The sequence below is a fragment of the Bombina bombina genome, chromosome 2 (genome assembly GCF_027579735.1).
Source record: "Bombina bombina isolate aBomBom1 chromosome 2, aBomBom1.pri, whole genome shotgun sequence".
Taxonomy (NCBI): Eukaryota; Metazoa; Chordata; class Amphibia; order Anura; family Bombinatoridae; genus Bombina; species Bombina bombina.
Window position 1 is genome coordinate 192874280 of NC_069500.1, and position 27465 is coordinate 192901744.

The following is a 27465-nucleotide window of genomic DNA, read 5'->3' on the forward strand; positions in this document are numbered from 1 at the left end:
AATAAAACTTCGGCACTTTTAGCCAGGAAATTAAGAAATAGGACAGCACAAGCCAAAATAGCTTCCATTAATTTTGATAACAGATATGTTACGTCCCCTTCAGCAATAGGTGAGGCCTTCAAAACTTTCTATCATCATCTCTATAACTTAAAATCCTCGGACTCCACTACAACCCTTAACCTGGTCAAAACCCGTAGATATTTAAATACGCTGAATCTCTCCCAACTAGATCAATCAGAGGTCGAAGCTTTGACCTGCCCGATTACTCTTGAGGAAGTCTCTTTGGGTATTAAAGACCTTAAAGCAGCGAAAGCACCAGGCCCGGATGGCTTTACAGGCCAATTCTATAAATCTTATTCGCCTCAAATTTCTCCGATTCTTTGCAGAGTTTTTAATGAAATCCAGAGCAAAGGTAGTTTCCGAAAGGAATTCCTAGAGGCTTCAATTTCTACAATCCCGAAACCTGGTAAGGACCCACAGGAGTGTGGGAGTTACCGCCCGATTTCATTACTTAATATAGACACCAAAATTTACGCTAAGATACTAGCTAACCGACTAGCCCGCATTATCCCCACTTTGGTACACTCAGACCAAGTGGGATTCATACCCCAAAGAGAAGGACCGGACGCCACTAGACGTGTGTTGGATATTTTGATCGAGAGCACAAGGAGAGACATTCCCACGTTAGCCCTGTCACTTGACGCTGAGAAAGCCTTTGACAGGGTGAGGTGGGAGTACCTATGGGAAACCCTTCGGGTGTTTGGTATCCCTGAGAAATTTATCATATCGGTTCAGGCCCTCTACTCAAGCCCGACTGCCAGAGTCAAGGGAATAGGTTTCCAATCCGATAGTTTCATCATATCGAACGGGACGAGACAGGGTTGCCCCCTCTCTCCACTCCTGTTTGCTCTCTCTATCGAACCTCTCGCACAAGCTATCAGATCGGACCCCGATGTTTTTGGCTTCCCGATGGGATCGCTTCGCCACACCATCTCCTTATACGCAGATGATGTAACACTTTTACTTACGAATCCAACTAGGTCTCTCCCAGCTGTCTTTGAAATCATCTCTAGATTTCAGAGCCTCAGCTATTACAAGCTCAATCTATCTAAAACAGAGGCTCTACATATTAACATTCCAACTAACGAACTCCTCCTCTTGCAAAGTAAATATCAATTTAAGTGGTCCTCCAGTTCTCTTAAGCTATTGGGCACCCACCTCTCCCCAAGTGTCCCTTTAGTCATACTCAGAAACTTTACAGAGAGACTTCCGGAATGGAAAAAACTATTAGATACTTGGGACTACCGTGAAATTTCCTGGACAGGCAGGATTGCAGCTATCAAAATGTCTTTTGTACCAAAGATCACTTACCTGTTTCGTGCTATCCCGATTAATATACCTAGGCCAATTCTTAATAAACTTCAAAGTCTTATAACCTGCTATGTTTGGAAAGATAAGAAACCCCGAACCTCCAGACAAACTCTTCAGAGGCCTAGCGACCGAGGCGGATTAGGTATGCCAAATGTCATTCTTTATTATCAAGCTGCTCGTCTAACACATCTCATAGAATGGGGTCATAGGGACAACACAACCTCCTGGAGAGAAGTTGAGCAATCACTTCTCCCCTTGGGTCTTTCCTTAGTTGACCTTCCCTGGGTTCCGTCTCATTACTGGAAGAATCTACACACTGTTCATCCGGTGATTTTAGACACACTACGTTTTTGGGATCAGGTGAGACACTCAAATCTGATCGCTCCCCACCCTTCCCCGAGACAAACGATTACCAGCGTCCTTTTTTGCCTCCCTGACTCTCATATATCAAGCTGGTCTTCTTTTGATGTAAATTATATTGCCGATCTTTATGATCAAACTAGTGGTATTTCACATTTAGCGATCTGTAATAAATTACGGATTCCGACTTTTTTGAAATTTGAGACTTTTCGTCTTTGCTCCATTGTGAGATCATGGGGCTTTCCTGGGAAGAGTCTCAGACCAGCTACGGTATGGGAGCAGAGATGGTCACAACCAAACAAAATGAAGGGGACTTTGTCATTTCACTATGAGATTCTCCTAGCGCCCTTCTCACAACACAAAATCTCACAATATATCGCTTGGGAGACAGAATTAAACTTCACGGCCGATACTGACTCCTGGTACAGGGAACTTATATATACGAAAAAACTCTTACATTGTACATCTCTTTGGGAACTTCACTACAAACTTTCTGTTCGCTGGCACCTAGTACCGGTCACGCTCCATAAGATATATGACTCTCACTCCCCTGTTTGCTGGAGAGGCTGCGGACAACTAGGTACGCAGGCTCACATTTGGTGGTACTGCCCCAAAGCCACTACAGTTTGGCTACAGGTAACAGACTTATTACATTCACTAGGTATCACCCCTGACCTAAGCCCACAAACCTGTCTACTTCATTTGGACTTCCCAACTCTTCCCCCTGCACGTAAAGCCTTAACTGTTTACATTCTAATGTCCACTAAATTAGAAATTGCGAAAGCATGGAAACAACCCGCTCCTCCCACCATTTCTCAGATTCTGGCCACAGTCAAGTTTCTCTCGAAAATGGAAGCATACTCTTATTCAGTTCTAGATAAACTTGACTTTTATTATGAGATTTGGGCACCCTGGTGGGAAAAATTTCCCGACTGATAAGATGTTCAACTGCACAGATTTCAACCATCCTTTCTCCCCTCCCATTTTACTGATGATCTTTCCAGTCGTTACATCCTCTACAGGTCTACACACCTCCTTTCCTAAACTAACCTATGAGAGTATTCTTGTCTAACTCTTGTCTAACTCTTGTCTAATTATCTATGCATATTATTGTATATGTTTTATTAACTCGAAAATGAGAAAAGTTTGATTTCATGTGCACCGTTCTAGTGCTTATATATAGAAATCATTGTTATCATACTTGATGTTATAACTCTCATGTTTGAACTACTGAAGATGTCACATATTGCTAATATTTTTCTTTTTTTTCTCTTCTGTTATCTGTGAAACTTCTCAAATAAAAAAAAAATTAAAAAAAAAAAAAAAAAAAAAAAAAAAAATGTTTACCCTTAGTTGATTTTGTTGGTTAATTTTGTTGAAATTATAATATAATTTTCCAATAATGTATACTTAGATCACATGAGTAATAGCCATTTGAACAGCTAGTAGTACGTCGAAGATATTACATTTGAGTAAGCTGTTTATTATTGTTGGTATAAATGTCCTTGATTTTTCTTTTTGTCATATATGTAGCAAGACATTTGTCCTCGGTGCGATAAGATATGTAAACCGTTTACTTTTATGCACTGTTGGATATAAATAAATACAAAAAAAAAAAAAAATAGATAGATAATCCCTTTATTACCTATTTACCAATTTTGCATAACCAATAGTTATAATACACGTTCTACCTCTGTAATTACCTTGTATCTATGCCTCTGCAAACTGCCCCCTTATTTCAGTTCTTTTGACAGATTTCCATTTTAGCCAATCAGTGCTGACCTCTAGGTAACTTCACGTGCGTGTGCTCAATGTTATCTATATGATACACATGAACTAATGCCCTCCAGTGGTGAAAAACTGTCAAAATGCCTTCAGATTAGAGGTGGCCTTCAAGGACTAAGAAATTAGCATATGAGCCTACTTAGGTTTAGCTTTCAACTAAGAATTACCAAAGGAACAAAGTAAAATTGGTGATAAAAGTAAATTGGAGTTGTTTAAAATGACATGCCCTATTTGAATCATGAAAGTTTATTTTGGACTTGACTGTCCCTTTAAAATTGATTATTTTTTCTTTGAGGCACAATGAGAAAACAGTTCAAGTTGGGCTCTTGGCTTCTTTCAAATCAACAGTAACAAGCACGTGTGAAAGGTTCTACTTGGTGGACTTGAGTCTTTTTTCAACCTACATTACTATGTAAATATGTCAAATTTGGCCAAAAGTCCTTATGGATGAGGTTGGTGCACCACAAGTTCCCATATATAAAGCATACTTGTTTTTCAGAAATAGGTTTGTCTATGTCTAGTTATGTTACTCAACATATTTTACTACTTCATAAATTTTTGTTGGCGAGTGATAGTAGGTTAAGGAAAAATTACTGGAAATAAATTCACTAACTAAAATCTCCACATTTTGGCTCAGTCTCCTATCATTCCACCCCTTCTGAAACTATTTAAAATAATGCTAAACGCCTTATTTTCCGCAATTATTAACAAAAGCTAAACTCCACCCACCACTTGACTTATTTGGAGGAGCCAATCAGGACTACTGGAGTACAGACCAATTTTATTTTACATTACTGTTGTAAGATGTGTAAACTGGTGGTGTTGCCCTTAAAGGGACATAAAACAAGTTGGGATAGAAACAAAATATAATAATATGTACTTTAATTACTTTACCTGCAAATTTATACTGCACTGCCTCGCCATTAACCCTTTCTTTTTAGTTTCTGAATTGTAACACTAACTCCCCCCACACATTTCCTTTTATGGCTCTATCTATATCTATTGTTGTTTTGGTAGAATGCAAAAGTGAACAGGGATTATCTGCTGGAGCATGCCTAGAAGCTGTGAACTCAGTTTAAATACAATGCCTGTGTCTAAACACTGATAAGGGGGGTGGAGCACAGTGCTCCAGACAGCATGGCTTTGAAAGTATTTTTGAAAATTTTAAAATACTTGCCAGCAATTTTTAAACAATTTTTTATGCAAACTATTTTTAATTAATTAGCCCCTTTAGGATATGCACAGATCTTAACCTGTTTCATGGCACTTTAAAGGGATATGAAATCCATTTTCCCCATGATACAGATATAGCATGCAATTTTAAACAACTTTCTAATTTACTTCTAGTATCAATTGTTCTTTGTTCTCTTGGTATCTTTTGTTGAAAAGCAGGGACATATGCTTAAGAGCTGGCCCGTTTCTGGAGCACTCTATAGCAGCAGTTTTGTAAGAATGTTAGCCATTAACAAGAGTACTAGATGGCAGCACTATTTCCTACCATGTAGTGCTCCAGATGCCTACCTAGGTATCTCTTCAACACAAAATATCATGGGAACAAAGCAAATTTGACAATAGAAGTAAAATGGAAACTTTTTAAAATGTGTATTTTCTGTCTGAATCACAAAAGAAAATTTGTAGGTTTCATATCCCTTTAAAGTGAGAGATTTTAGGTCTTCATCAGTTTACAAGGGCAATGAACACTAAACCACAGCAATCCACTTCCTTTTTAAAAACAACATTTCCATTGTTTTGCATTTTTTTCCATCTGATAAGCTTTGCTGAGGCCAATTAGTGTCAGACATGTACCAGGGTTAGGCTTGTGAAACCTAAATGAAACCTAAATGTTGCTTATACTTGGCCCCATCTCCTCTACAAGCTGTCCCATTTTACAGTTGCAAATATACAAATATTATAAAATCCAAGTTATTTCAAAATGGACTATAATTTGCATTTTAGGACACAAATAAAATCAAACTAAATATGCAGGCAGAGAAGATTGTGAGACTTGCTGGTGAAAATAATTGTAATTTTTCATATTTTTTTTTAAAATCATGAAAAAGTCTGGATTTTGGGGATTTGTAGCTGTGTGTAATGCCCCTTTGTAGCTGTGTGTAATGCCCCTTTGTAGCTGTGGGTAATGCCCCTTTGTAGCTGTGTGTAATGCCACTTTGTAGCTGTGTGTAATGCCCCCTTGTAGCTGTGTGTAATGCCCCCTTGTAGCTGTGTGTAATGCCCCTTTGTAGCTGTGGGTAATGCCACTTTGTAGCTGTGGGTAATGCCACTTTGTAGCTGTGGGTAATGCCACTTTGTAGCTGTGGGTAATGCCCCCTTGTAGCTGTGTGTAATGCCCCCTTGTAGCTGTGTGTAATGCCCCCTTGTAGCTGTGTGTAATGCCCCCTTGTAGCTGTGTGTAATGCCCCCTTGTAGCTGTGTGTAATGCCCCTTTGTAGCTGTGTGTAATGCCCCTTTGTAGCTGTGTGTAATGCCCCCTTGTAGCTGTGTGTAATGCCCCTTTGTAGCTGTGGGTAATGCCACTTTGTAGCTGTGGGTAATGCCACTTTGTAGCTGTGGGTAATGCCACTTTGTAGCTGTGGGTAATGCCCCCTTGTAGCTGTGTGTAATGCCCCCTTGTAGCTGTGTGTAATGCCCCCTTGTAGCTGTGTGTAATGCCCCCTTGTAGCTGTGTGTAATGCCCCCTTGTAGCTGTGTGTAATGCCCCTTTGTAGCTGTGTGTAATGCCCCTTTGTAGCTGTGTGTAATGCCCCCTTGTAGCTGTGTGTAATGCCCCTTTGTAGCTGTGTGTAATGCCCCTTTGTAGCTGTGTGTAATGCCACTTTATTTTGTATACAAATTGTTCATTGTCCCACACTCCTTAGAGAGAACAAGTAGCACAATCTCTAGCCTGGGTTTTCAAAATGCTGCAAAATGCCTAAACATTTTGGTTTGCAGCATTTACAGGTTACACAATTTGTTTTTAGGCCTCTGAGGAGCATGGGACAAGCACAATTGTACCACAAAAGAAAGAGGTGTTTAAATGTCCTTATAAAAAAAAGGCACAAGAGCTTACTTGCGGAACCCAGCTTTATAGAAGTTAGATCCTTAGGCATATCTAAAGCATTGCATTTCATTATATGTCAATATGAAATACAGCCTAAACAGGCCACATAACATTCTGTCATCAGTACTCACCTTGTCACTCAAATCAGGAAATGTAACACTTTGATAGGGAAAGGACGGATCATCAACAATATGCCAGTGAAAGACATTAAACTTGTTAAAAGACATTGCATCCTAAACAGAATAAAGAATAATATATGCAAAAACATTTGTCAATCACTGTAATAAACAAAACAAAAAATGTATATAAAGATGCATACATTATATGTCTAACATTGTAACATGGTAGAAAAACATAATATTCATTTATTTCAAATTAGGTAATTACACAAAAACCACTACCTCAACTGCAATGTTTTGATTAACTGGAAAAGTTTTATATGTTGCAGCAGTGGAAAATTGCATTGCAACTTAGCTGCAGAGAAATAAGAAAGTTTAAGTTTTTAAAATATCTCTTAAATAGATTTGTTTCCTTTGCTCTTAGTCAAGCATCACATAGTTATAAAAAGGTAAAAATGTAGTAATAATAAAGGCATTCATTTCCTCTTTTGACTGGGCTATGACAGAGCAATCCCTGCCACTTTGTACATAGGCTTCCTAAGGGCATTCAAAGGGCTGGTCTTCAAGTGTGTCATATGTTAAGACGCTTTTAAATTCACTTCTAACTTCAAAAGGTGCTTCTTTCTCTTGGTATCACTTGTTGAAAAAGAATACACACATATCTTACTAGTGGGAGCTTGCTGCGGATTGGTGCCTGCACACATTTGTCTCTTGTGATTTGCTAACTAGAAGTGTTCAGCTAGCAGCCAGTAGTTCATTACTGCTCCTTCAGCAAAGGATAACAAGAGAATGTAGCACATTTGATAATAGAAGGAAATAAGAAAGTTGTTTAAAACTATCCAAATCATAGAAGAAAATGTTGGGGTTTCCTGTCCCTTTCACTCAAGCAAATAAAGGTCATAATTGAAAACACATTAAAGAAGTGAAAAATTACAGTACAACGCTCCATTTAATTTTTATTTTTTTATTCTAACATGGAATGCATATAGTACTATTAATTTTAACAACCATATACAACATGTGGTAAATAAATAGCCAATAACTCACCAAGTTTAATAAAATGGTCTTGAGTGGCAGATAGTGTCTGGATGTGTCCAGCAGAACTCCCCTGTGTGCGAATCTCGGAGTATCCAAAATACGAGATTTGTTAATGAGGAACTATTTAAAAGAAGCACAGTGGAAAAAAAATACTTGACAAGTGCAATTAAAAAGGTACTATCACTTGCATGTAAAAAAAAGTCTTAAAACTATAAAGACACATAGGAAATCAAATTGAAGCTCCAAAAGAATACTATCAGCTTTTGAGTACATTATTACTTACTGCTCCAACGTTATCTTCATAGATTAGCTGGCTAAATGTCTCTAGGCCTAAAAATAAAATAAACAATAAAGCTTACTGGAAAGTACCATTCAGTAAAAAAAAAATATATATATATCTGCCCAATACATTTTTGTCACTCATTCAGTGCAGCGGACAGGGGCGTACATACGCCCCTGTCTGCCGCAGCTCGCCTCTGGCAGACAGAATTCCGTTGGTGGAATTCAGCATTGCAAAAGAGAGCTATTTTGCAACGCGCACAGCCAATACACACACACACAATTTTATTTTTTATTTTTACCTCTTAAAACACCCCATACTTGATTTGCTTGTAAAACTGCTACAGACTGGCCAATGGTTAATTCATCTAGAAAGGTAAAAAAAAAAAAAAAAAAACAGAAAAAAACACAAGAACAATTTAAATAATAATACTGTACTGCAAATTAAAAAAACAGTATGATTTAGCAGACTAGTTAAAATTTATTGTAAACATTTATGAAGACAGCTGTTATCAACCTCTCTGTAACCTCAGAGGTTGCTGAGGTCAAAACATCCTGGACTCATTTATCTAGGATGACTGACAAGCCCTGTATTTGCGCTATTGGCTATGAGGGGAAAAGGAAGAGGCTACATGAGTTTCCATGTGCAATGTTAAAGTAAGGTAGCACATGCTGCATTGGAGGCTCCAAATGCATGGACAGGTTTCCTGTGTGGGAGCATTACCTGCAAGCACCTTAATAAATGTGGGTCTTTACTGCTTACAGACCTACAATGTACATTCTCACATTCTTTAAGACATTTAGGACTGATATGACAATATAAAAAGCATACTACAGTATCATAATTACGTACAGGACTCATCTGATGTCATGGAAGGATATTTATCACATTCATGTTCTTGAGTAATAACAACAACTTGAAGTTGTAATAATTGATCTTCAGAAGCGTCTCTTTCAGAAGCACTCTGTTCTTGAGAATATCCAAAAATGTATTCATAATATCTATGAAAAACAAATTACATTTTATTAGTGATGGCTATGGTTATTGGTCAATAGAAACACCAAAATTATCATCTTCATCTGTTCTCTCTAAGTATACAAACTAAGGTAAGATAAGGAATCTTTGTGATAATGTATCTCCCTGCAAGCTCAACGCATTTTAAAGCTAGTTCATATTCAAAAATAAACCTAAAGGATTGATTTCCTATTCATTAAATACTATTCAACTGATATAGAAAGTCAATAAAAATGCATTAAGGGGAATCCAGTTTTACAGTACACTTTCCTTTTAATTATATGAATACAGGGAGGGACACTGAACCATGATTACAACAGAAATACAATTAGATATGTCATTAACTGCAGTCCTGGCCAAAAGTTTTGAGAATGACACAAATATTAATTTTCACAAAGTCTGCTGCTTCAGTGTTTTTATATCTTTTAGTCAGATGTTACTTTGGTATACTGAAGTGAGTGAGCCCACTCCTTTGGCTTAGAAGCAACCCCACACATGAATGGTCTCAGGATGCTTTACTGTTGGCATGACACAGGACTGATGGTAGCGCTCAACTTTTCTTCTCCAGACAATCGGAAAGGGGATTCATCAGAGAAAATGACTTTACCCCAGTCCTCAGCAGTCCAATCCCTGTACCTTTTGCAGAATATCAGTCTGTCCTTTATGTTTTTCCTGGAGAGAAGTGGCTTCTTTACTGCCGTTCTTGACACCAGGCCATTCTCCAAAAGTCTTCACCTCGCTATGCGTGCAGATGCACTCACACCTGCCTGTTGCCATTCATGAGCAAGCTCTAAACTGGTGGTGCCCCGATACTGCAGCTGAATCAACTTTAGGAGACTGTTATGGCGCTTGCTGGACTTTCATGGGCACCCTGAAGCTTTCCTCACAACAATTGAACATCTTGATTATCCGATAAATGGTTGATTTAGGTGCAATCTTAGTAGCAGCAATATCCTTGCCTGTGAATCCCTTTTTGTGAAAAGCAATGATGACTGCACTAGTTTCCTTGCAGGCAACCATGGTTAACAGAGGAAGAACAATGATTTCAAGCACCACCCTCCTTTTAAAGCTTCCAGTCGGTTATTCTAACTCAATCAGCGTGGCAGAGTTGTCTCCAGCCTTGTCCTCCTCAACACTGACACCTGTGTTAACGAGAGAATCACTGACATGTCAGCTGGTCTTTTTGTGGCAGGGCTGAAATGCAGTGGAAATATTTTTGTGGGGATTAAGTTCATTTTCATGGCAAAGAGGGACTTTGCAATTAATTGCAATTGATCTGATCACTCAGAACATTCTGGAGTATATGCAAACTGCTATCATAAAAACCGAGGCAGCAGAGTTTGTGAAAATTAATATTTGTGTCATTCTCAAAACTTTTGGCAAGGACTGTACATTGTCCCAGGAAAAGGCACCAGTAAATATAAATATATATATATATATATATATATATATATATATATATATATATATATATATATATATATATATATATATGTGTGTGTGTGTGTGTGTGTGTGTGTGTGTGATATCATTCACATTTTTAAACAACAAACTGCTGTAGCAAAGTCTGTGAATGGTACATTAAAGCAACAATATGTTCTGACTATGTTCCATCAGTGTATTTTAGTTTTGAAATATTTCTGCAATACATATGTATGTAAAAACCCAAAAGCAACTACCCAAGTTTGTGCACTTGTACAACAGTTTGTGGCTGCTCAGAGAGCTGGACATGACACAATGTGTGTCACTTAAGATGCAATGTGCATTTCTGCCAAGGTGACAAGGCACTAGGAGGTCAGTGTGGGTGAATATATCAGATGCCTTATGCTGTTTACATAATAACAGCTATCACTGAAGATATAACTGGCTGCATTTCTCTAATCAAGGTTAAAATACACTAATGACCATGACTGCAATAGCTTTAAACTGATGTGAACACTATTGTACCTCCACAAAGGGTTATTATCTTTAAAAAAACCAAAACATTACAATTGTGGTGATATGCTATTCAATATCAACAAAAAATAAATCTCCTGTAATTACAAGGTTTTACTGCCCTTTTAATATCTTTCAGACAAAAAGTAAATTTAAATAAATGCAGTTCTTGTGGTACTGATCTACTATGTGCATATAGAACTATTCGTTTAAAGGGAAATTAAACCCTAAATAAATGCTAGATAGAAGATAAAGATTAGTCTGAGAATAACATGTAGTTGTATTTTTGAAAGTTTACACTTATTTTGTCAATTATTAAACAGCTAATTCAAGTTTTAATGTCTATAAAACAATGGAAGCTATTGATGTAACTTAGTTTACCTTCTTTGCTGTGGCCAATAAGAACCAGCTATAAATAGGTCACTAGAGTGTGCAGCCTATAGCTGGGTGGAATATAACTTCTGCACTTCCATTTCTTTTTTTTTTTTTTTTTTTTATTGACCAGTTTTCCATTGACATACATATATATGAAGACTGAATACATGTATAAACTATGTCATACAAATAATGTAACAAACAGTAGAACTGGTAGTTTAAACAAATAAAACATTTTTAAATTTAAAACAATGTATCATGTCTTGTTCTTAAAGTGAATGTCAACTTGATGAACATGATAAAGTTCTCGGTTTTTAAAAAACTATTAAAAAACAGGGGCACTTTCATTCATGAAAGTTTACATTGCACCGGATTTTACAAAAATACTTACCTTCTCCTGAAACGCTGGATCGCCGATGCCCATGCCTGCTTCTTCCTGCTGTACTTACACAGCAATGACGAAAACGGCTTCATCATTGCTGAGGAAGTACAGAGGACCTGCAGGCGTTGGATCGGCGATTCTGCATTTCAGGAGGAGGTACTTATTTGTAAAATCGAGTGCAATGAATGAAAGTGCCCCTGTTTTTAATATTTTTTTTAAAAAAATGGGCACTTCAGCATAAAAATTGACATTCACTTTAAAGTCCATATGTCTCGTAATGTCCAGTTGTAATCCATAAATTCTAATTGGAATCAGTCTCATGAAGAATTATCTATAGGTCTAACAAACTCTTTATTTTATAAATAGTGTGTAGGTTGCCTTTATGTGCTTAATTCGATAGATAATACATTACAATATGTATGGATTGGGATTTCTTAAATTAGGTTAAACAAGTGAAGAACAAAGTAACAACCCTTTATATCTCAAGATATGCTCACTCTTTTGTGAACTTCCTTTAAATATATGTGTCCCATAATATTTGTACCTGGTTATAAAGGGGTTGGCATCTATGTTTTAAGAAATAATATTCTTCTAGTTTTAAGATTTCATGACATTTGTGTAACCACTGGGCCTCACTTGCCATGTCAGACGTTTTCCACCTCTGTGCCAACAGAGATTTCCTGCTATTAGCTAATATATTAAACATTTTCTTTTGTGCTGTTGTGAATTTTTTGGGTATCTTGTGGAATAACCATAAGCAGGGACCCAGTGGCAGTGGGATTTCTAGTACTTTTGAGGATTCTGTAGCTACCTGTTCCCATATGGGGATGATCTTCGAACAAGACCACCATATGTGACATTGTACCTTGATTATCTCTACATCTCCAGCACCTATCATTTGGATTGCTATAGCGTTTGTGAAGTCTGACCGGTGTCAAGTACCATCTTTGTAGTATTTTATGTTGAGCTCTAGTAGATTAGCAGAAATGAAAGACTTTGCAATATTATAATAAAAAAAAATCAGCATCTACATATGTTATATCAATCTTTTATTCACTCTTCCATCTTTCAATATAATACGGGACATACCCTGGGGCTGGTTGTTGGAGTATTGCATATTTCAATGAAAGGCAATGTTTCATAGGGTTTGGGGATATGCATGATATACATTGATGGTATAGGATCCAATTAGAGAAAAAGACATATCCGTTATCTATAAGATTTGTGACTGTATACAGGCGTTCTTCACATCCTAGATGATAAATCATCAGGGTTCCATGTGTGTGTGTTTTATTTGTTGTTTTAACTGTCTGCACTTCAATTTCTAACGGGAACTGAAAAGCTCACAATTTAAGAATGGAATTACAGGAAAATGGGACAAAATATATAATGAAAGTATATTGCAGAGTTTGTTTTTTATATATGATTTAAAATTTTCTATTACTATCTCAAAGAGTTTAATGTCCCTTTATGTAGAACAATAACTACTTTACCACCCCCAAGCCTGGCAAGTCTTTTCCCCTTAAAATCAGCAGCAAGCTGTTAAGTCAATTATATGGCTACCAACCGTGCAATTACTGTTGTTGTACGTGTGCTCTTGCCCAGCTTCCCCAATATACTCTGCATTAGGGACGCTGGACAGCTATCCCAGGTTACTATAGGAAGAGAAAGGGAGCGATGCAGCCTTCTCATGGGATGAAGTATTATTATCATCATCATTTATTTGGATAGCACCGCAAAATTATGTAGTGCTGAGTGTTCTTTACAAAAGCTGAAGAAAAACTGCAACCTTGGGGGCTGGCTAAGACTTCATGGCAGTAAGAAAGGTATTTTTGTATTTATTTTGAATGTAAAAAAAAAAAAAAAAATGGACAGAGAATAATTATATATATAATTCTAAAAATTAAGGAATTAGCTATGGTTCACTGTGCAATCAAGCGTTTAATTCCTTCATTTTAATTTTGCCCAACCATTTAAGATGCCAATAGTGTTATTTCAAGCTCTACTGCTAAAAGTATGATACCAACCACAATGTAAAAATCATTATGGAACCACATTATCTGAGGTTAGCAAGAAGCCATAAACAGACCACACAGGTTTCTTTTACAGTTACAAGTTATCTTAAAGTGAATGTCAATTCTGATGCTAAAGTGCCCGGTTTTTAAAAATTTTATTAAAACAGGGGCACTTTAATTCATCAAAATTTACATTTCACTCCTGTTGTGAAAAAAAAAAAAAAAAAAAAAAAAGAAACTTACCTTTTAATCTTGACAGCAGCTCCAGCTTCCTCTGGTTGTTGCAAGCCATTTCTGATGTCAGAAATGATGGATAGGTCATCCTCCAATCACAGCTCCCCCCCCCTGGGGGAATCAGTGTCTGATTCAACACTGTGATTGGAGGAAGCCGGATTCCTCATTTTAGACCCAGGAAGAGGCTTTGCGACGGGTGGAGGAAGCTGAAGCGGCTGTCAAGTTTAAAAAAAATGTAAGTCTTTTTTCTCAACAGGAGTGAAATGTAAATTTTTATGAATTTAAGTGCCCCTGTTTTTAATCGAATTTTTAAAAACTGGACACTTTAGCATCAAAATTGACATTCACTTTAAAGAGAACACAATTTCACACCAAATTAAAATGTTCCTTTTATCATACAACTCAATTCAGTTTTCACTTTATATTTTAACTCCCCTTTAATATGCAATCTGACTTTCCCATCATGATTGTTTATGCAAAACTTATAATCCACCTTTTAAAAGTATGTGACTCCATATAAGCTTAGGGAGGGAAAAGTAAATAAAAGCTCACATAAATTTCCTAAAAGTATTAACCCAAGCCTCCCTCCTTTGGAGAAAGTGAAACGAGCACAATTTGTAGATGTATTTTACAGCAAAAGGCGGCAAAATAAATAATGAATGTATATAGCAATAATGAAACATTTTACATGTTGTTGAAATGTCAAGTTTAATGGTCCTTTAAAGGGACATAATCACTGAAAGAACTTGTAAAATTGAATGTGAAGTATGTATGCGATATGCATGCAAGCAACAAATATGCCTCTAATTAAAAAAAGTTATTGTTTCAGTGATACTGGCACACATTTTCTTTAATATAGGTGGCTGGCTCATTTGTTTTTGGCAATGAAGAATTTACTCCACTGCAGAAACAACAATAAGCCAAAAACAGGTATCTGAACATCTGACACATTTTAAATATAGATGCACAAATCATATGTATATCTGTTCTGCTCCTATGTGTAAGACTTAAATGTTTACTGTAAAATTGTCACTTTATTTATGTTAAAGTGAATGTAAATGTTGATGCTTAAGTGCCCGGTTTTTGAATTTCGATTAAAAACAGGGGCACTTTAATTCATCAAAATTTACATTTCACTCGTTGTGAAAAAATACTTACCTTTTAAACTTGACAGCCACTCCAGCTTTCCCTCGGTCGTGGCAAAGCAATTTCTGACGTCAGAAATGATGGATCGGTCATCCTCCAATCACGGATTCCCCCCCAGGGGGAAATCAGTGTCTGATTCGAAGCCGTAATTGGAGGAAGCCGGATTCCTCATTTTAGAACCAGGAAGATGCTTTGCGACAGGCGGAGGAAGCTGGAGCGGCTGTCAAGTTTAAAAGGTAAGTATTTTTTCACAACACGAGTGAAATGTAAATTTTGATGAATTAAAGTGCCCCTGTTTTTAATCAAATTTAAAAAAAAAGGGCACTTTAGCATCAAAATTTACATTCACTTTAATACAGATAAATTGCAAAAATATTTCTACCTAAAACTGAAATGCACCGCATTTACATTTTCACTATGCCTATTTCTCATTACAGGAACTATAAAATGTGTTCCCCTTAAAGACTTATAAATGACTTGTTATTCTCACTGCAGAATTTTAAATGTATGGGTAATTGTTCTGTGATGTTTATATATTTTTATTTGAAATAGCTGGTTTTGCTCATTAAAACACATCACCTGTTCTTCTCATGGATATGCCCAAAACAATAGGCTGTCTGCAGGTAAATGTGTTCAGCTATCTCCCAGCAGTGCATTGCAGCTCCTTTAAAAAAAGGATGCCAAGAGAATGAAGACAATTTGATACTAGAAATATATTAGAAAGTAGTAGGCAAGTGCATCATTTTGATGCTTCGTTAGCACCTGAATGTGGATAAAGGCAGTTGCTCATGCCGTTCGGCTCTTTTCAGAACCAGATTCCTTCTTGTGAAAGTGCAACACTAAGATCTGAATTTCCACAGATTTAAGTGCGTTGCACTTTTACAAGAAGGAATCCAGCTCCCAAAAGAGCCTAACGCCATAAGCGTCCACATTCTTCTGCACCTACATAGAAAGAAGTATAGCAGGCTCTATCTGAATCAAGAATTTATTATTTATTTTTTTCTGTGCCTTTAAACCGCAGCCTCCAGATATCTTCTTGATAAGATCCAACTGTAAAAGGGATAGAAAGGTCAAAAACTGAAATGTGCATTTAAATAGAAAACTGATTTATATTTCCATTAGCAAATATGCTTCTAGTAAAACTGTTTCAGCAGCATATGCACATATGCTATGTCTAAGCAAAGGTGGTGTGCATTGCATCAGTGAATGCATAACGTGTGTCATACAAGCCACTGCTGACTCTGAAGTTGTGGTGTTTGAATGCTGGTGCATGGGGCACTCCCAGCATATGTGCGTATGCTGCTTAAAAACAGCAATAGCTTTTACTACAATCATTTTTTCTAACAGAAGTATATTGCAAAAATGTTTCTAACTAAAATTAAATACACTCGTACATTTCTATTTTGACCTTTTAATCCCGTTTTAATATTCTTAGCCAGTTAGGCCTTGGCATGTAGCTCTGGATTGGAACACATGAAAGTGACCAAATACGGTGCATGCCATTGTCAGAGTCTCTTTGTGATGAGGTCTAAGCAAGTCACCTATATAAAATATCATTGTCAGCAAATTTCTCTCTATAATATGACCCATGGAAGTGACCCCACATTATGGTTGACAGCCTGCTATTTAGAATAGGAAAGAGGAAAGTGACACTAGATATCTAGAAAGTGACCTGTGGAATGTTTGCCTTTTCATTAGTACTTATTGAAACAACAAACACCCTGTACAAGTTTCAGTCAGAATCATGGTTTTGCACATTACCTCTTTAAACGCGTAGCCATACGGAAGCAACAATGCAATAAATTCTTTAACACTTTAGAGCATTACTTTTTTGCACATTTATGTAATTTTAAGAGCATTTAACAGCTAACTCCATGGGCTGGCAACTTCCCCAAAGCCTAATGAAAACTAAGACCCTTTAAAATGATGGTAAACTTCCCCTTTGTTTAAACATCTGGAATGTTAGCAATATTTTAGAAGGAGTTTAATTCATCAGTTGTAATGAAGATACGCTTTAACTTACTTTTTATTGTAGCACTGAAATTCAAATATCCCGCGCTCCAGCCGCCCACTTCAAAAGTAATTTTTTTGTGAGCTAACGGTTTGAACTGTTCTCAAATTGCCGCTCTAGCCATACGGGACACTAGGGGTGTTGAAATTAATCGGCACAACGATGCTTGCATCGATGCAGTGAAGAGCCGAATCGATTCACGCAGTGTCACATGACCCCTCCTCCATGTGACCCCTCCTCCAGACCGACACTAGAGGCAAGGCGAACGCAGCATGGCTAAAGAGTGAGTTGTTTATATAAGGAACATGACAATGATCTTATGACAACTTCCAGCAATAACTTCTACGCTCTTCAAAAAAGTTGAGTCACTCTTTTTACACAAAGCGAATCGCTCCTAACCGGTAGTAAGATCACTAAGGGACAGAGGTAAATATATTCAGGAAGGAGAACATTATTTAATCAGACAAACACAAGGAAACGAGTTTGTAATTGTATACAACGATCATGAAAGTGTCTGCTCTCTGGACCCGGGTAAGAATAGATTGTAGAAATCAGGGAATTCATTAGCCAGAAGTTGAGGAAAAAATATGCAGGTATTAAACAGAGTGACGTTAATAAAGGATGTGAAACCCTTTACTAGAGCGAGTTGTTCCTATGAAGAAACGCAGGCTTCTGTAGAGAGGGGTGGGCGGTAGTTGCATGTTTAGAGCAGGCGTGTTTAAAACAGAGGCTTGAAATGAAAGTGGCCGCTCAGAATTGCCAAGTCCCGCCCACCCCTCTCTACAGAAGCCTGCGTTTCTTCATAGGAACAACTCGCTCTAGTAAAGGGTTTCACATCCTTTATTAACGTCACTCTGTTTAATACCTGCATATTTTTTCCCCAACTTCTGGCTTAGGGCTGAAACAACTAATCGACTTAATCGATAATAATCGATAATGAAAATAGTTGTCAACGATTTTCATTATCGATTAGTTGGTCAGTCGATTAGTTGGGCTGCATGCAGCGCACGTGTGCAGAGTGAGGAAGAGAGGAAGACGCGCCTTGGGACAGTTCACTTCGCTCATGCTGCGCTGTTGTAAGGCAGGTCTCCCCCCGGTTATCTAACTTAGTTTACGTGCTTACTACACATGCAGGCTGCAGTGTGTCAGATCGGTCCTGTAAGAGTGTGGCCGTTTTTTGGGAAGGGCTGTGTAGGTGGGGGCCATCAGTGATTTATCCTGCACATTCAAGCCGTCGGCTCAGGAAGCTTCTAGTGCTAGCTAGCAGACGTCAGCCAGACTTGGGAGTGCTGTCAAGGTAAAGAGCTGTGTGAGGGAAAGGCACACGCTGTGATAAAAGCTTAGGCCTAAACATAGTAAAAAGTTTGCGAACGTGTGTGCTAACTTAGTGACCGGCAACTGCAGGTACCATGTTTATTTATCTCTCAAAAATATAACATGGTGCCTGCAGATGCCTGTCACTAAGTTAGAACCCAAGTTTGTAACTTTTTCCCTATGTTTAGGCCTAAGCTTTTATCACAGCGTGTGCCTTTCCCTCACACAGCTCTTTACCTTAGGGAGATAAAAACCGGCCGTGTGTTGGGAAGGGCTGTGGGGCGGGGGTATCAGGGACAGTCACCATTTATTCCAGCGCTTAGGAAGCCTTCTTAGGGCGTACTGGAAATTGCTTTTTTTGTTTAAAATAAATATATATTGGGCTTGGCTGAATGGCTTGCAGATCCTGCAATATATTATTTAAAAAAAAAAAAAAGTAATATTCCCTCCCTGGTAGTCTAGTGGGGGAGCATTTGGTCTGCAAATCTGAGAGCTGGAAATTGGAGTAGCAATTAGTATGGTTTGTCTGTAGTGTACCAACACTACAGACCTGCTCCAATTTCCAACTCTCACTGACTTACATCACTGAGAGCCAGCCAGAATAAGAGAGATAGAGATATATATATATATATATATATATATATATATATATATATATATATATATATCTGTAGTGTACCAGACAGAGGTGCAGATCAAATGCTCCCCCACTAGATTACCAGACAGGGAATACTACTAATACTTTATAATATATATTGCAGGATCTGAAAAAGTAACTGCCACTGCAAAATTGCTATTGCACATGGTTGGCTAAAAATTGAAAATTAAAAGGTTAAAGTGAAGGTAAAGTCTGGGGTTGTGCTTAGCAGTTTTCAATATGTTATCTAAAATGAGTATGATGTTCATTCATCAAATTATAGATAGATACAAGCAAAAGTTTTATATTTTACGTTTTGATTACGCTCCGTTTCAGCTGTAAAATCCGCCCGTCATAGTGCCTTTATTGATTGACATATTTTGGCTCCAATCTAGTGTTTTCCCCCCGTGGCGTCCAGCCCCTTTTCGCTTTCGTCATTGTTAGCTTATGCGCATGCGTGTAAGTAAACAGCGCGTCATCATCGGCATGCTCGTTCATGTAACGCGCATGCGTTGTCCGCTCTCAAAATTATTGTTACATTGAATCGGCAGCATCGCTCTCTGGCATCCTAGCAAATTAGCTCAGCTGTGATCAATACGAACAGGTAATAATGAACACGCAAAGGAATCGTTATTTAGACATATAAAGTTAGCGACTGTAATGTTTTTAACCTAAGCTTCAACATTATGTCTTGAGAATACCAAAAATTGACCTTCACTTTAAGGATTTTTTTTTCCTTTATTAAAAAAAACAAAACACCCCACTGCCACTCCACTGGATCCCCAGGGATTTGAAATTGATATTAATTGTACATTTATAATATTATATTTATATTATAATTTATTATATATTTATAGAATCTTCAAGTTTTTGCTATGTGTGTGATTTTTTTTTTTTTTTTTTAAATGTGTGTTTGAATCTGTGTGAGTGTATGAATCAAATTCATTCAATGTATTATTGTTCCTGTTAATTATAAGCACAACTTAATAAAATGTGCTTAGCTTTTAGAGAAAGCAGACCAAAAGAGTCCTTATTTTATTTCTCACCGTTTACTTGCAGATAGCAATACTTAGAGAAAATCAGAAAATTAAAAAGGAACATATTAGTACCTCTCTGTTTACGTTACAACCCCACATAATCATGATGACAACCCATGTAAACCTAAACTATTTTTTAAAATAATTTTGAGAAAAATAAGTCATTTTAGTTTTTGGTTTTCTGGAACCGGCAGCAGAGAGATAGGTTGGACTTGGAACCAGTCCACATCTGTTCTAATAATATTTTTATTTATTTTATTTATAGGGTATTTTTTTTTTTAACCGATTAATCGTAAAAATAAATCGACCAACTAATCGATTATGAAAATAGTTAGTTGCAGCCATATATCTGGCTAATGAATTCCTTGATTTCTACAATCTACTCTTACCCGGGGCCAGAGAGCAGACCCTTTCATGATCGTTTATACAATTACAAACTAGTTTCCTTGTGTTTTAGTCTGATTAAATAATGTTCTCCTTCCTGAATATATTTACCTATGTCCCTTAGTGATCTTACTACCGGTTAGGAGCGACTCGCTTTGTGTAAAAAGAGTGACAACTTTTTTAAAGAGATGAAGAGCGTAGAAACTGAAGTGCTATTGTCAGCACTGCTGGAAGTTGTCATAAGATCATTGTCATGTTCCTTATATAAACAACTCGCTTCTGCAGGACCTGCACATTCTATAGTCCTGTATAGAAGTGAAGACAGGAAGCAGGAATCCCTGCAAATGCAGGCTGTTTAGAATTATGTACACCCTCTTTGCACAAATAATACATGCACTTCTGAAATGTGTTTTGTATATATATGTGTGTCTGTGTGTATGTGTGTGTGTGTATGTATCTGTATGTATATGCAATGCATGTGTATGTATGTGTGTGCATATACATCTGGTACTCTCCTTATACTCATTAGGGAGCAGTAGCAGGGTGTGATGTGTATATAGTACAGCTGGTTCTCTCCTTATACACAGGTACACATGCTTATACTCATTAGGGAGCAGTAGCAGGGTGTGATGTGTATATAGTACAGCTGGTACTCTCCTTATACACAGGTGCACATGCTTATACTCATTATGGAGCAATAGCATTATATATATATATATATATATATATATATATATATATATATATATATATATATATATATATAAAAATATGGAATAGAACAAGTTCATGAAAATCATGGGCAGTAATCGGGATGCATCGCGGAATCTAATCGTTGACAGGATAATCGTAATCGAATCGTGAGACCAGTGAATATGCACACCCCTACGGCACACAAACATTTTTTTTGTAGCTAGAGCGCCAACTGCAGAACAGTTTAAACTGTTGGCTCACAAAAAAAAATACTCTTGAAGTGGGCAGCTGGATCGCGGGGTATTTGAATTTCAGCACTTCATTAAAAGTTAAAGTGGTTGTAAATAGGGCTGCAACAACTAATCGGTAAGTTTTGATCATAAAAATAGTTGTCAACAAATCTCATTATCAATTAAGTAGTCAGCGATTAGTTGGTCAGTTGCACAGCACCAGCTGCTTTAATCTGATGATCTACTGCAACTAAGATTGTGCAAAAAAAATTGAATTTATTTATTTTTTTAATCTTTTTTCTATCCGATTAATCGGACAATAATTATCCGATTAATCGGATAGAAAAAATAATAATAAATAAAAATGTTTGCACAATACCATGTGCAGGAGCTCATCGGATTGAAGCAGCTGGTGCTGTGCAATAACCAACTAATCGCTGACCACCTAATTGATAATGACATTCTTTGACAACTACTTTTATGATCAATCTTACCGATTAGTTGTTGCAGCCCTAGTTGTAAACAAACTATTCTCTCAACAATGTTTGAAATAAAAAAGAAAATAATGGACACTTTCATTGATCAAAATCATTGTAGACACTAAAATATATAAATAATTACCCTTTCACTTTGTTATACATTCTGCCGTTCCTCCACCCACAACACATGGTCTATTTCTGCGTAAAATGACAAATCAAGCTAAAGCCAATCGTAACGCGCCTCCTTTGGCGTCCATCAAGTTAATAATGCCAAAATTTTTTTTTTTTTTTTTTTTTTAAATATTTCTTTTATTGAGGTTCTGAAAAAGGCATACATAGAATAAGAAAGACAATATAAAATTCAGTACAACGTTATATAATAACATAGAGGTCAATGCAGAAATGTATTATACCAAGGAAATGCCTATTGTATTACATGCCCCCTAGCTGAAAAGAAAAAGAGGCCACTCTTGGACCCCTAGAATAGATATCAAACCTTAAATAGGGGGCTATACCTGGGAGAGAGGCCACTTTTGGACCTCTACATGAGAGCCTCTTTTACATATGGGGCATAACATCTCATATATAAATACAAGGTAGGATGTCTTATAAAGAGAAAATTATAAATATAACTCTGCCTGAGCTGTGACTAAGATATAACAATCAAATACTAGGTGTTAAATGTTAAATAATAGGCGTAGCTGCATTTGGGGCTTAGAAACCAAGGCTGCATATAATATATAAAGTTAAACCCCTGAAAAGACGTTGAATACCAAGCTATCACAAGGGAGAAATCTCCCTTTCTAAGCTAAATAGTCTCTTATAAATGTAGGCAATAACATCACAGATAAACAAGGTGGTATGACCTAACAATTGTAAGGTAACAATTTAATATAAAATAGTAGGTATTGCAATATAAAAACTTAGGGTCCATGGCTGTATAAGAAAGTTAAACAGATGAGAGGTAGTTATAACCAAGGCTGCGACATGAAAGCTCTATATTAAAGTTACATATAAATAACATTTACTTCAGCTATACTCTGATTAGTAATAGAGGATGTGTCCCAAAGTCAATGATAGCCCACATTAAGGCTTGATAGTGAGCTAGTAAGGGGACAAACTAGGGAAATATCCCACCACCCCGGCCGCTGGTGATAGGACATAACCGTCAACCTATGTACAGAAAATCCCCAGTGAGGACAGTGAGAGCATCTGAGAGCCCTCAAAGTGTTCAGTAAGAAATCTGAAGAAGTACAGGGGGGCTGTATATTATATATAGATGATCCTAAAATAAATGTACTAATAGTAAAGAGTCAGATGGTGACAGAGCTCTACAGTACGATAATAGCTAATCACACCGCTGCTGAACTCAGCACCCCAATAGTGATAAACGCGGTTGCAGTGATATCGCAAAGCAAGTCAGTGTCCGCTCTTGTCACTCTGGGTAGTATCAGTATCGGTCAGACCTCCAGGGTCCCATTGAATAAGTAGCAAGATTGCGTTAGCCAAATTAACACACAGAGCTGGCACTTGCGATAGACATAGTCCCCTTATCTGTCTATGTAGCACGGTCCGGATAAAGCTGCTAGTTGCGTTAGACAATGATGCGTGCACCGGCACCTGCTGCTGCGATGTGGGAGTTAGATGGCTCACCCATGAAGTAGCTGTGTGTTCTCTTATCTGGGGCAGCCCGCCATTGTCTTGCCGCTCGGTCAAGCCATCCCACCTCGCAGGGTTCTCAGAGACACACACCGGACTTTCTGACATGCTTTTGGGGGCTGGTAGTGGGTTCCAAAGTTCCGGCTTGCCAATGCTAGTGCCCCTAGACTCCTGCGCTGCCGTGACAGGCTCCATCTGAATAGCCATGTGAGGCAATTGGCTGTCCGCAGGCTGTAATGTGCTATATAACAGGGCCTCAAATGCAGCATGGTGCCCAGTCAACAAGCGGTTCAGCTCCGATAAGATACTTGCAGCATACGCCATAATCCCTTGCGTAGATCTGTAACCAGGCAGATTAAATGTAACAGGCTTCAAAATCAGCACTGAGTGCTGCTTAACGGCAGGGCTTGAGCATACCTCGCCGGGGGGTATAGGAAAGGCCGCAGCCTAAATATATGCTCCGGGTGCTCCAGGTCCCGTTCTCTTGGGTGGTTGTAGGCTCAACTAAAGCAGGATCTTTAGAGTCACATAAATCAAACTATATAGCAAATAGATGAGCCATCTAGGATGTTATAATTGTAAAAAACAGTATGCAAGCTGGAGCAGAGTGGTAATGTGCGACCTGTCATCAATAATGCCAAAATTTTAATTTAAAGGGACACTGAACCCAATTTTTTTCTTTCGTGATTCAAATAGAGCATGAAATTTTAAGCAACTTTCTAATTTACTCCTATTATCAAATTTTCATAATTCTCTTGGTATCTTTATTTGAAATGCAAGAATGTAAGTTTAAATTCTGGACCATTTTTGGTGATCAACCTAGGTTGTCCTTGCTGATTGGTGGATACATTCATGCACCAATCAAAAACTGCTGTCCAGAGTCTGAGCCAAGAAAAAAAGCTTAGATGCCTTTTTTTTCAAATAAAGATATCAAGAGAATGAAGAAACATTGATAATAGGAGTAAATTAGAAAGTTGCTTAAAATTGCATGCTCTATCTGAATCACAAAATAAAAAATTTGGGTTCAGTGTCCCTTTAAGTACACTGGATGTGCAAAAAATCCCAAAAACAAACAAAACCCCGCAGAAATTCACTTATAAATAGAAAATACAAAGCAAACTTATTGTTTTTTTTCATAAAATGGGCTGAACATGGGCGTGTTTGAAATGTTTTCTGAAATCCCAGCATAATTACCTAAACATTTTCACCCTACAGATCTTACTGTTTTATCTCGCAAGCTTTTATTAAAATACTCAAAACACTAAATTACTCTGAAAGGAACAACTATATATAGGAGTATTTTGATTTGTATTAGGCGTAAAATTCAAGTTAAAACATACGCCAATATCTCCCTGTGTACTTCCTCCTCTTGCAAACTTTTACATAACAGATAGCTCTCATTTTTATGGGAGACAGCTCACCACTCACAGGGACAGCCCTTTCCTTTTTTTTTTTAATTGCACCAAAACTGTCAATGTTTTTTCCATTTTGTTGTGGCAATCTTTTGATCATCAGTCCCTAGGTGAGATGATGAATCCATAGTATATGCCACTGCTAAACTTTAAAAAATAAAAAGTGACCCAGAGAGAACACCACTGTCACAGGATATCTTGCTGCAGAGTATAAATAAGGGAAGAAACACACATTACATACATGTCTATAAAAGCTCTCTGAAATGACTCACATAGCACATACTCTCAATGTTAAAGGGATACTAACCCCACATTTTTTCTTTCATGATTCAGATAGAGCATGCAATTTTAAGCAACTTTCTAATTTACTCCTATTATCAATTTTTCTTTGTTCTCATGTTATCTTGATTTGAAAAAGCAGTAATAAACGGTTAGGAGCCGGCCCATTTTTAGTTCAGCACCTTGGTAGAGCTTGCTGATTGGTTTGCTACATTTAGCCACAAATCAGCAAGTGCTACCCAGGTTCTGAACAAAAAATGGGCTGGCTCTAAAGCTTACATTACTGCTTTTTCAAATCAAGATAGCATGAGAACAAAGAAAAATTGATAATAGGAGTAAATTACAAAGGTGCTTAAAATATCATACTCTATCTGAATCACGAAAGAAAAAATTAGGTTTAGTATCCCTTTAATTAATTCTTAGAGAATGTGAGCCACTCATTTATATATAAGTTCCACTGACACTGTACAGAGATAACACTCAGGACAACCAACACTGTGCAGCGCGAGCCCACGACACTCATTTACCTACAGTCACTGATTGCTCTTGCAGCCCTCTGCGCGCTCACCTGCGGAAAGCATCCTGTACCAGCACACACGAGGGTCCCACCTTAGAGCTAGCGCCGTGCACGAAACTGAAGAGCCTCGGTGGTATAGATAAGGTCTGGGGGGACATTTGCACATCGTAGGGGAGCGGCCACAGGCAACCAAAAGGAGAATCCCCAGCCTCCATCATTAAAGGTTCCTCTTCCAGCGGTATTGTCTCCCGCTTCATATTTCTGTAATGGTCTCGGTTCCCAGAGCATGACGAGAGGAGTGTAAGGAAATAAATAACACACTGTACAGTAACAAACCGACCCATCGTCCTGCACTGCTCTCAGAGCCCAACAACTACTACACTACCGGTTCCAGTTCTGATCACAAGACACCCCTGTCAGGTGACTACTTGCACTTCACGCCAGGACACGCCCCCAGATCACCCTGTCATAAAGAAGTATCTCTTTGGGATTCTGGTTCGTTGGCGCCCTCTACCTGCTGTATGAGAAATTATTCTGGGCACAACAGTGAGTTTTTTTATGACATTGCTGAATACACATACTTCCAACAGTCCATCATTTTTAAAAGGACAATGTCTTTTTAACCCCTTTTTTTCTGTGCTATTTTACACTCCTGTGCTGAAGCCGTTTTTAGAGTTTTATAATCATTGCATTTGACAGAATATTACATTATTTATGTTAGCTTTAAAGGGACAGTCAACATCAGACTTTTTGTTGTTTAAAAAGAAAGATAATCCCTTTATTACCCATTCCCCAGTTTTGCATATCCAACACAGTTATAATAATACACATTTTACCTCTGTAATTATCTTGTATCTAAGCCTCTGCTGACTGCCCCCTTATTTCAGTTCTTTTGACAGACATGAAGTTTAGCCAATCAGTGCTCACTCCTAGGTCACTTTACGTGCATGAGCTCAATGTTATCTATATGAAACATGTGAACTAATGCCCTCTAGTGGTCAAAATGTATTCAGATTAGAGGCAGTCTTCAAGGTCTAAGAAATTAACATATGAACCTCCTAGATTTAGCTTTCAACTAAGAATACCAAGAGAACAAAGCAAAATTGGTGATAAAAGTAAATTGGGAAGTTGTTTAAAATTGCATGCCCTATTTAAATCATGAAAGTTTTTTTTTGTACTTGACTGTCCCTTTAATGGATAACTTATTTTTCCTGTGCAGTACAAATATTAAAGTTACATAAAACCCAACATTTTCTTTCATGATTCAGACAGAGCATACAATTTTATACAAGTTTCCAATTTACTTCCATTATTAAATTAAAAGCTTTTCAACGAAGGATACAAAGAAAACAAATATATTTTGTAATAGAAGAATATTGGAAATCTATTTAAAATTGTATGCTCTATCTAAATAATGAAAGAAACATTTTGGGTTTCTGTCCCTTTAAAGAAAAACTCATTGCCATTATCTCACAATTTTACCCGGTGGCCCACCAGTCTTTTGTAGACAGAAGTGTGGCAGGAGGGGTGGAGTTGTAGGTTTATCAGTGCAGGGTGGATGCTGTGGATTGTACAATATGGAAGTCAGGTTTCTGTAACAGGGACATTTGCCCTGGTCGGAGAATCTTCAGACGGGATAGCAGACAGACCTCCCATAGGATAACAACTGCATAAGAGTCTTTATTTCAAACACACACTTTA

The 27465-nt window shown here is 37.5% G+C and overlaps 1 protein-coding gene across 2 annotated transcripts in view; it reads right to left on the reverse strand.

The window, feature by feature from the left end:
* The window catches only part of HEXB (hexosaminidase subunit beta), a 106685-nt gene extending 80513 nt beyond the window's left edge, over window positions 1-26172 (reverse strand). For both annotated transcript variants that reach the window (XM_053701416.1, XM_053701415.1), the window contains exons 1-6: window positions 25816-26172; window positions 8864-9012; window positions 8313-8378; window positions 8015-8061; window positions 7741-7851; window positions 6706-6807 (exon numbers count right to left, since the gene is read on the reverse strand). In XM_053701416.1, the coding sequence (XP_053557391.1) occupies window positions 6706-6807; window positions 7741-7851; window positions 8015-8061; window positions 8313-8378; window positions 8864-9012; window positions 25816-26108 (768 nt within the window). In that variant the 5' untranslated portion in view covers window positions 26109-26172. The remainder of the gene's footprint in view (window positions 1-6705; window positions 6808-7740; window positions 7852-8014; window positions 8062-8312; window positions 8379-8863; window positions 9013-25815) is intronic.
* Between the last annotated feature and the right edge of the window lie 1293 nt (window positions 26173-27465).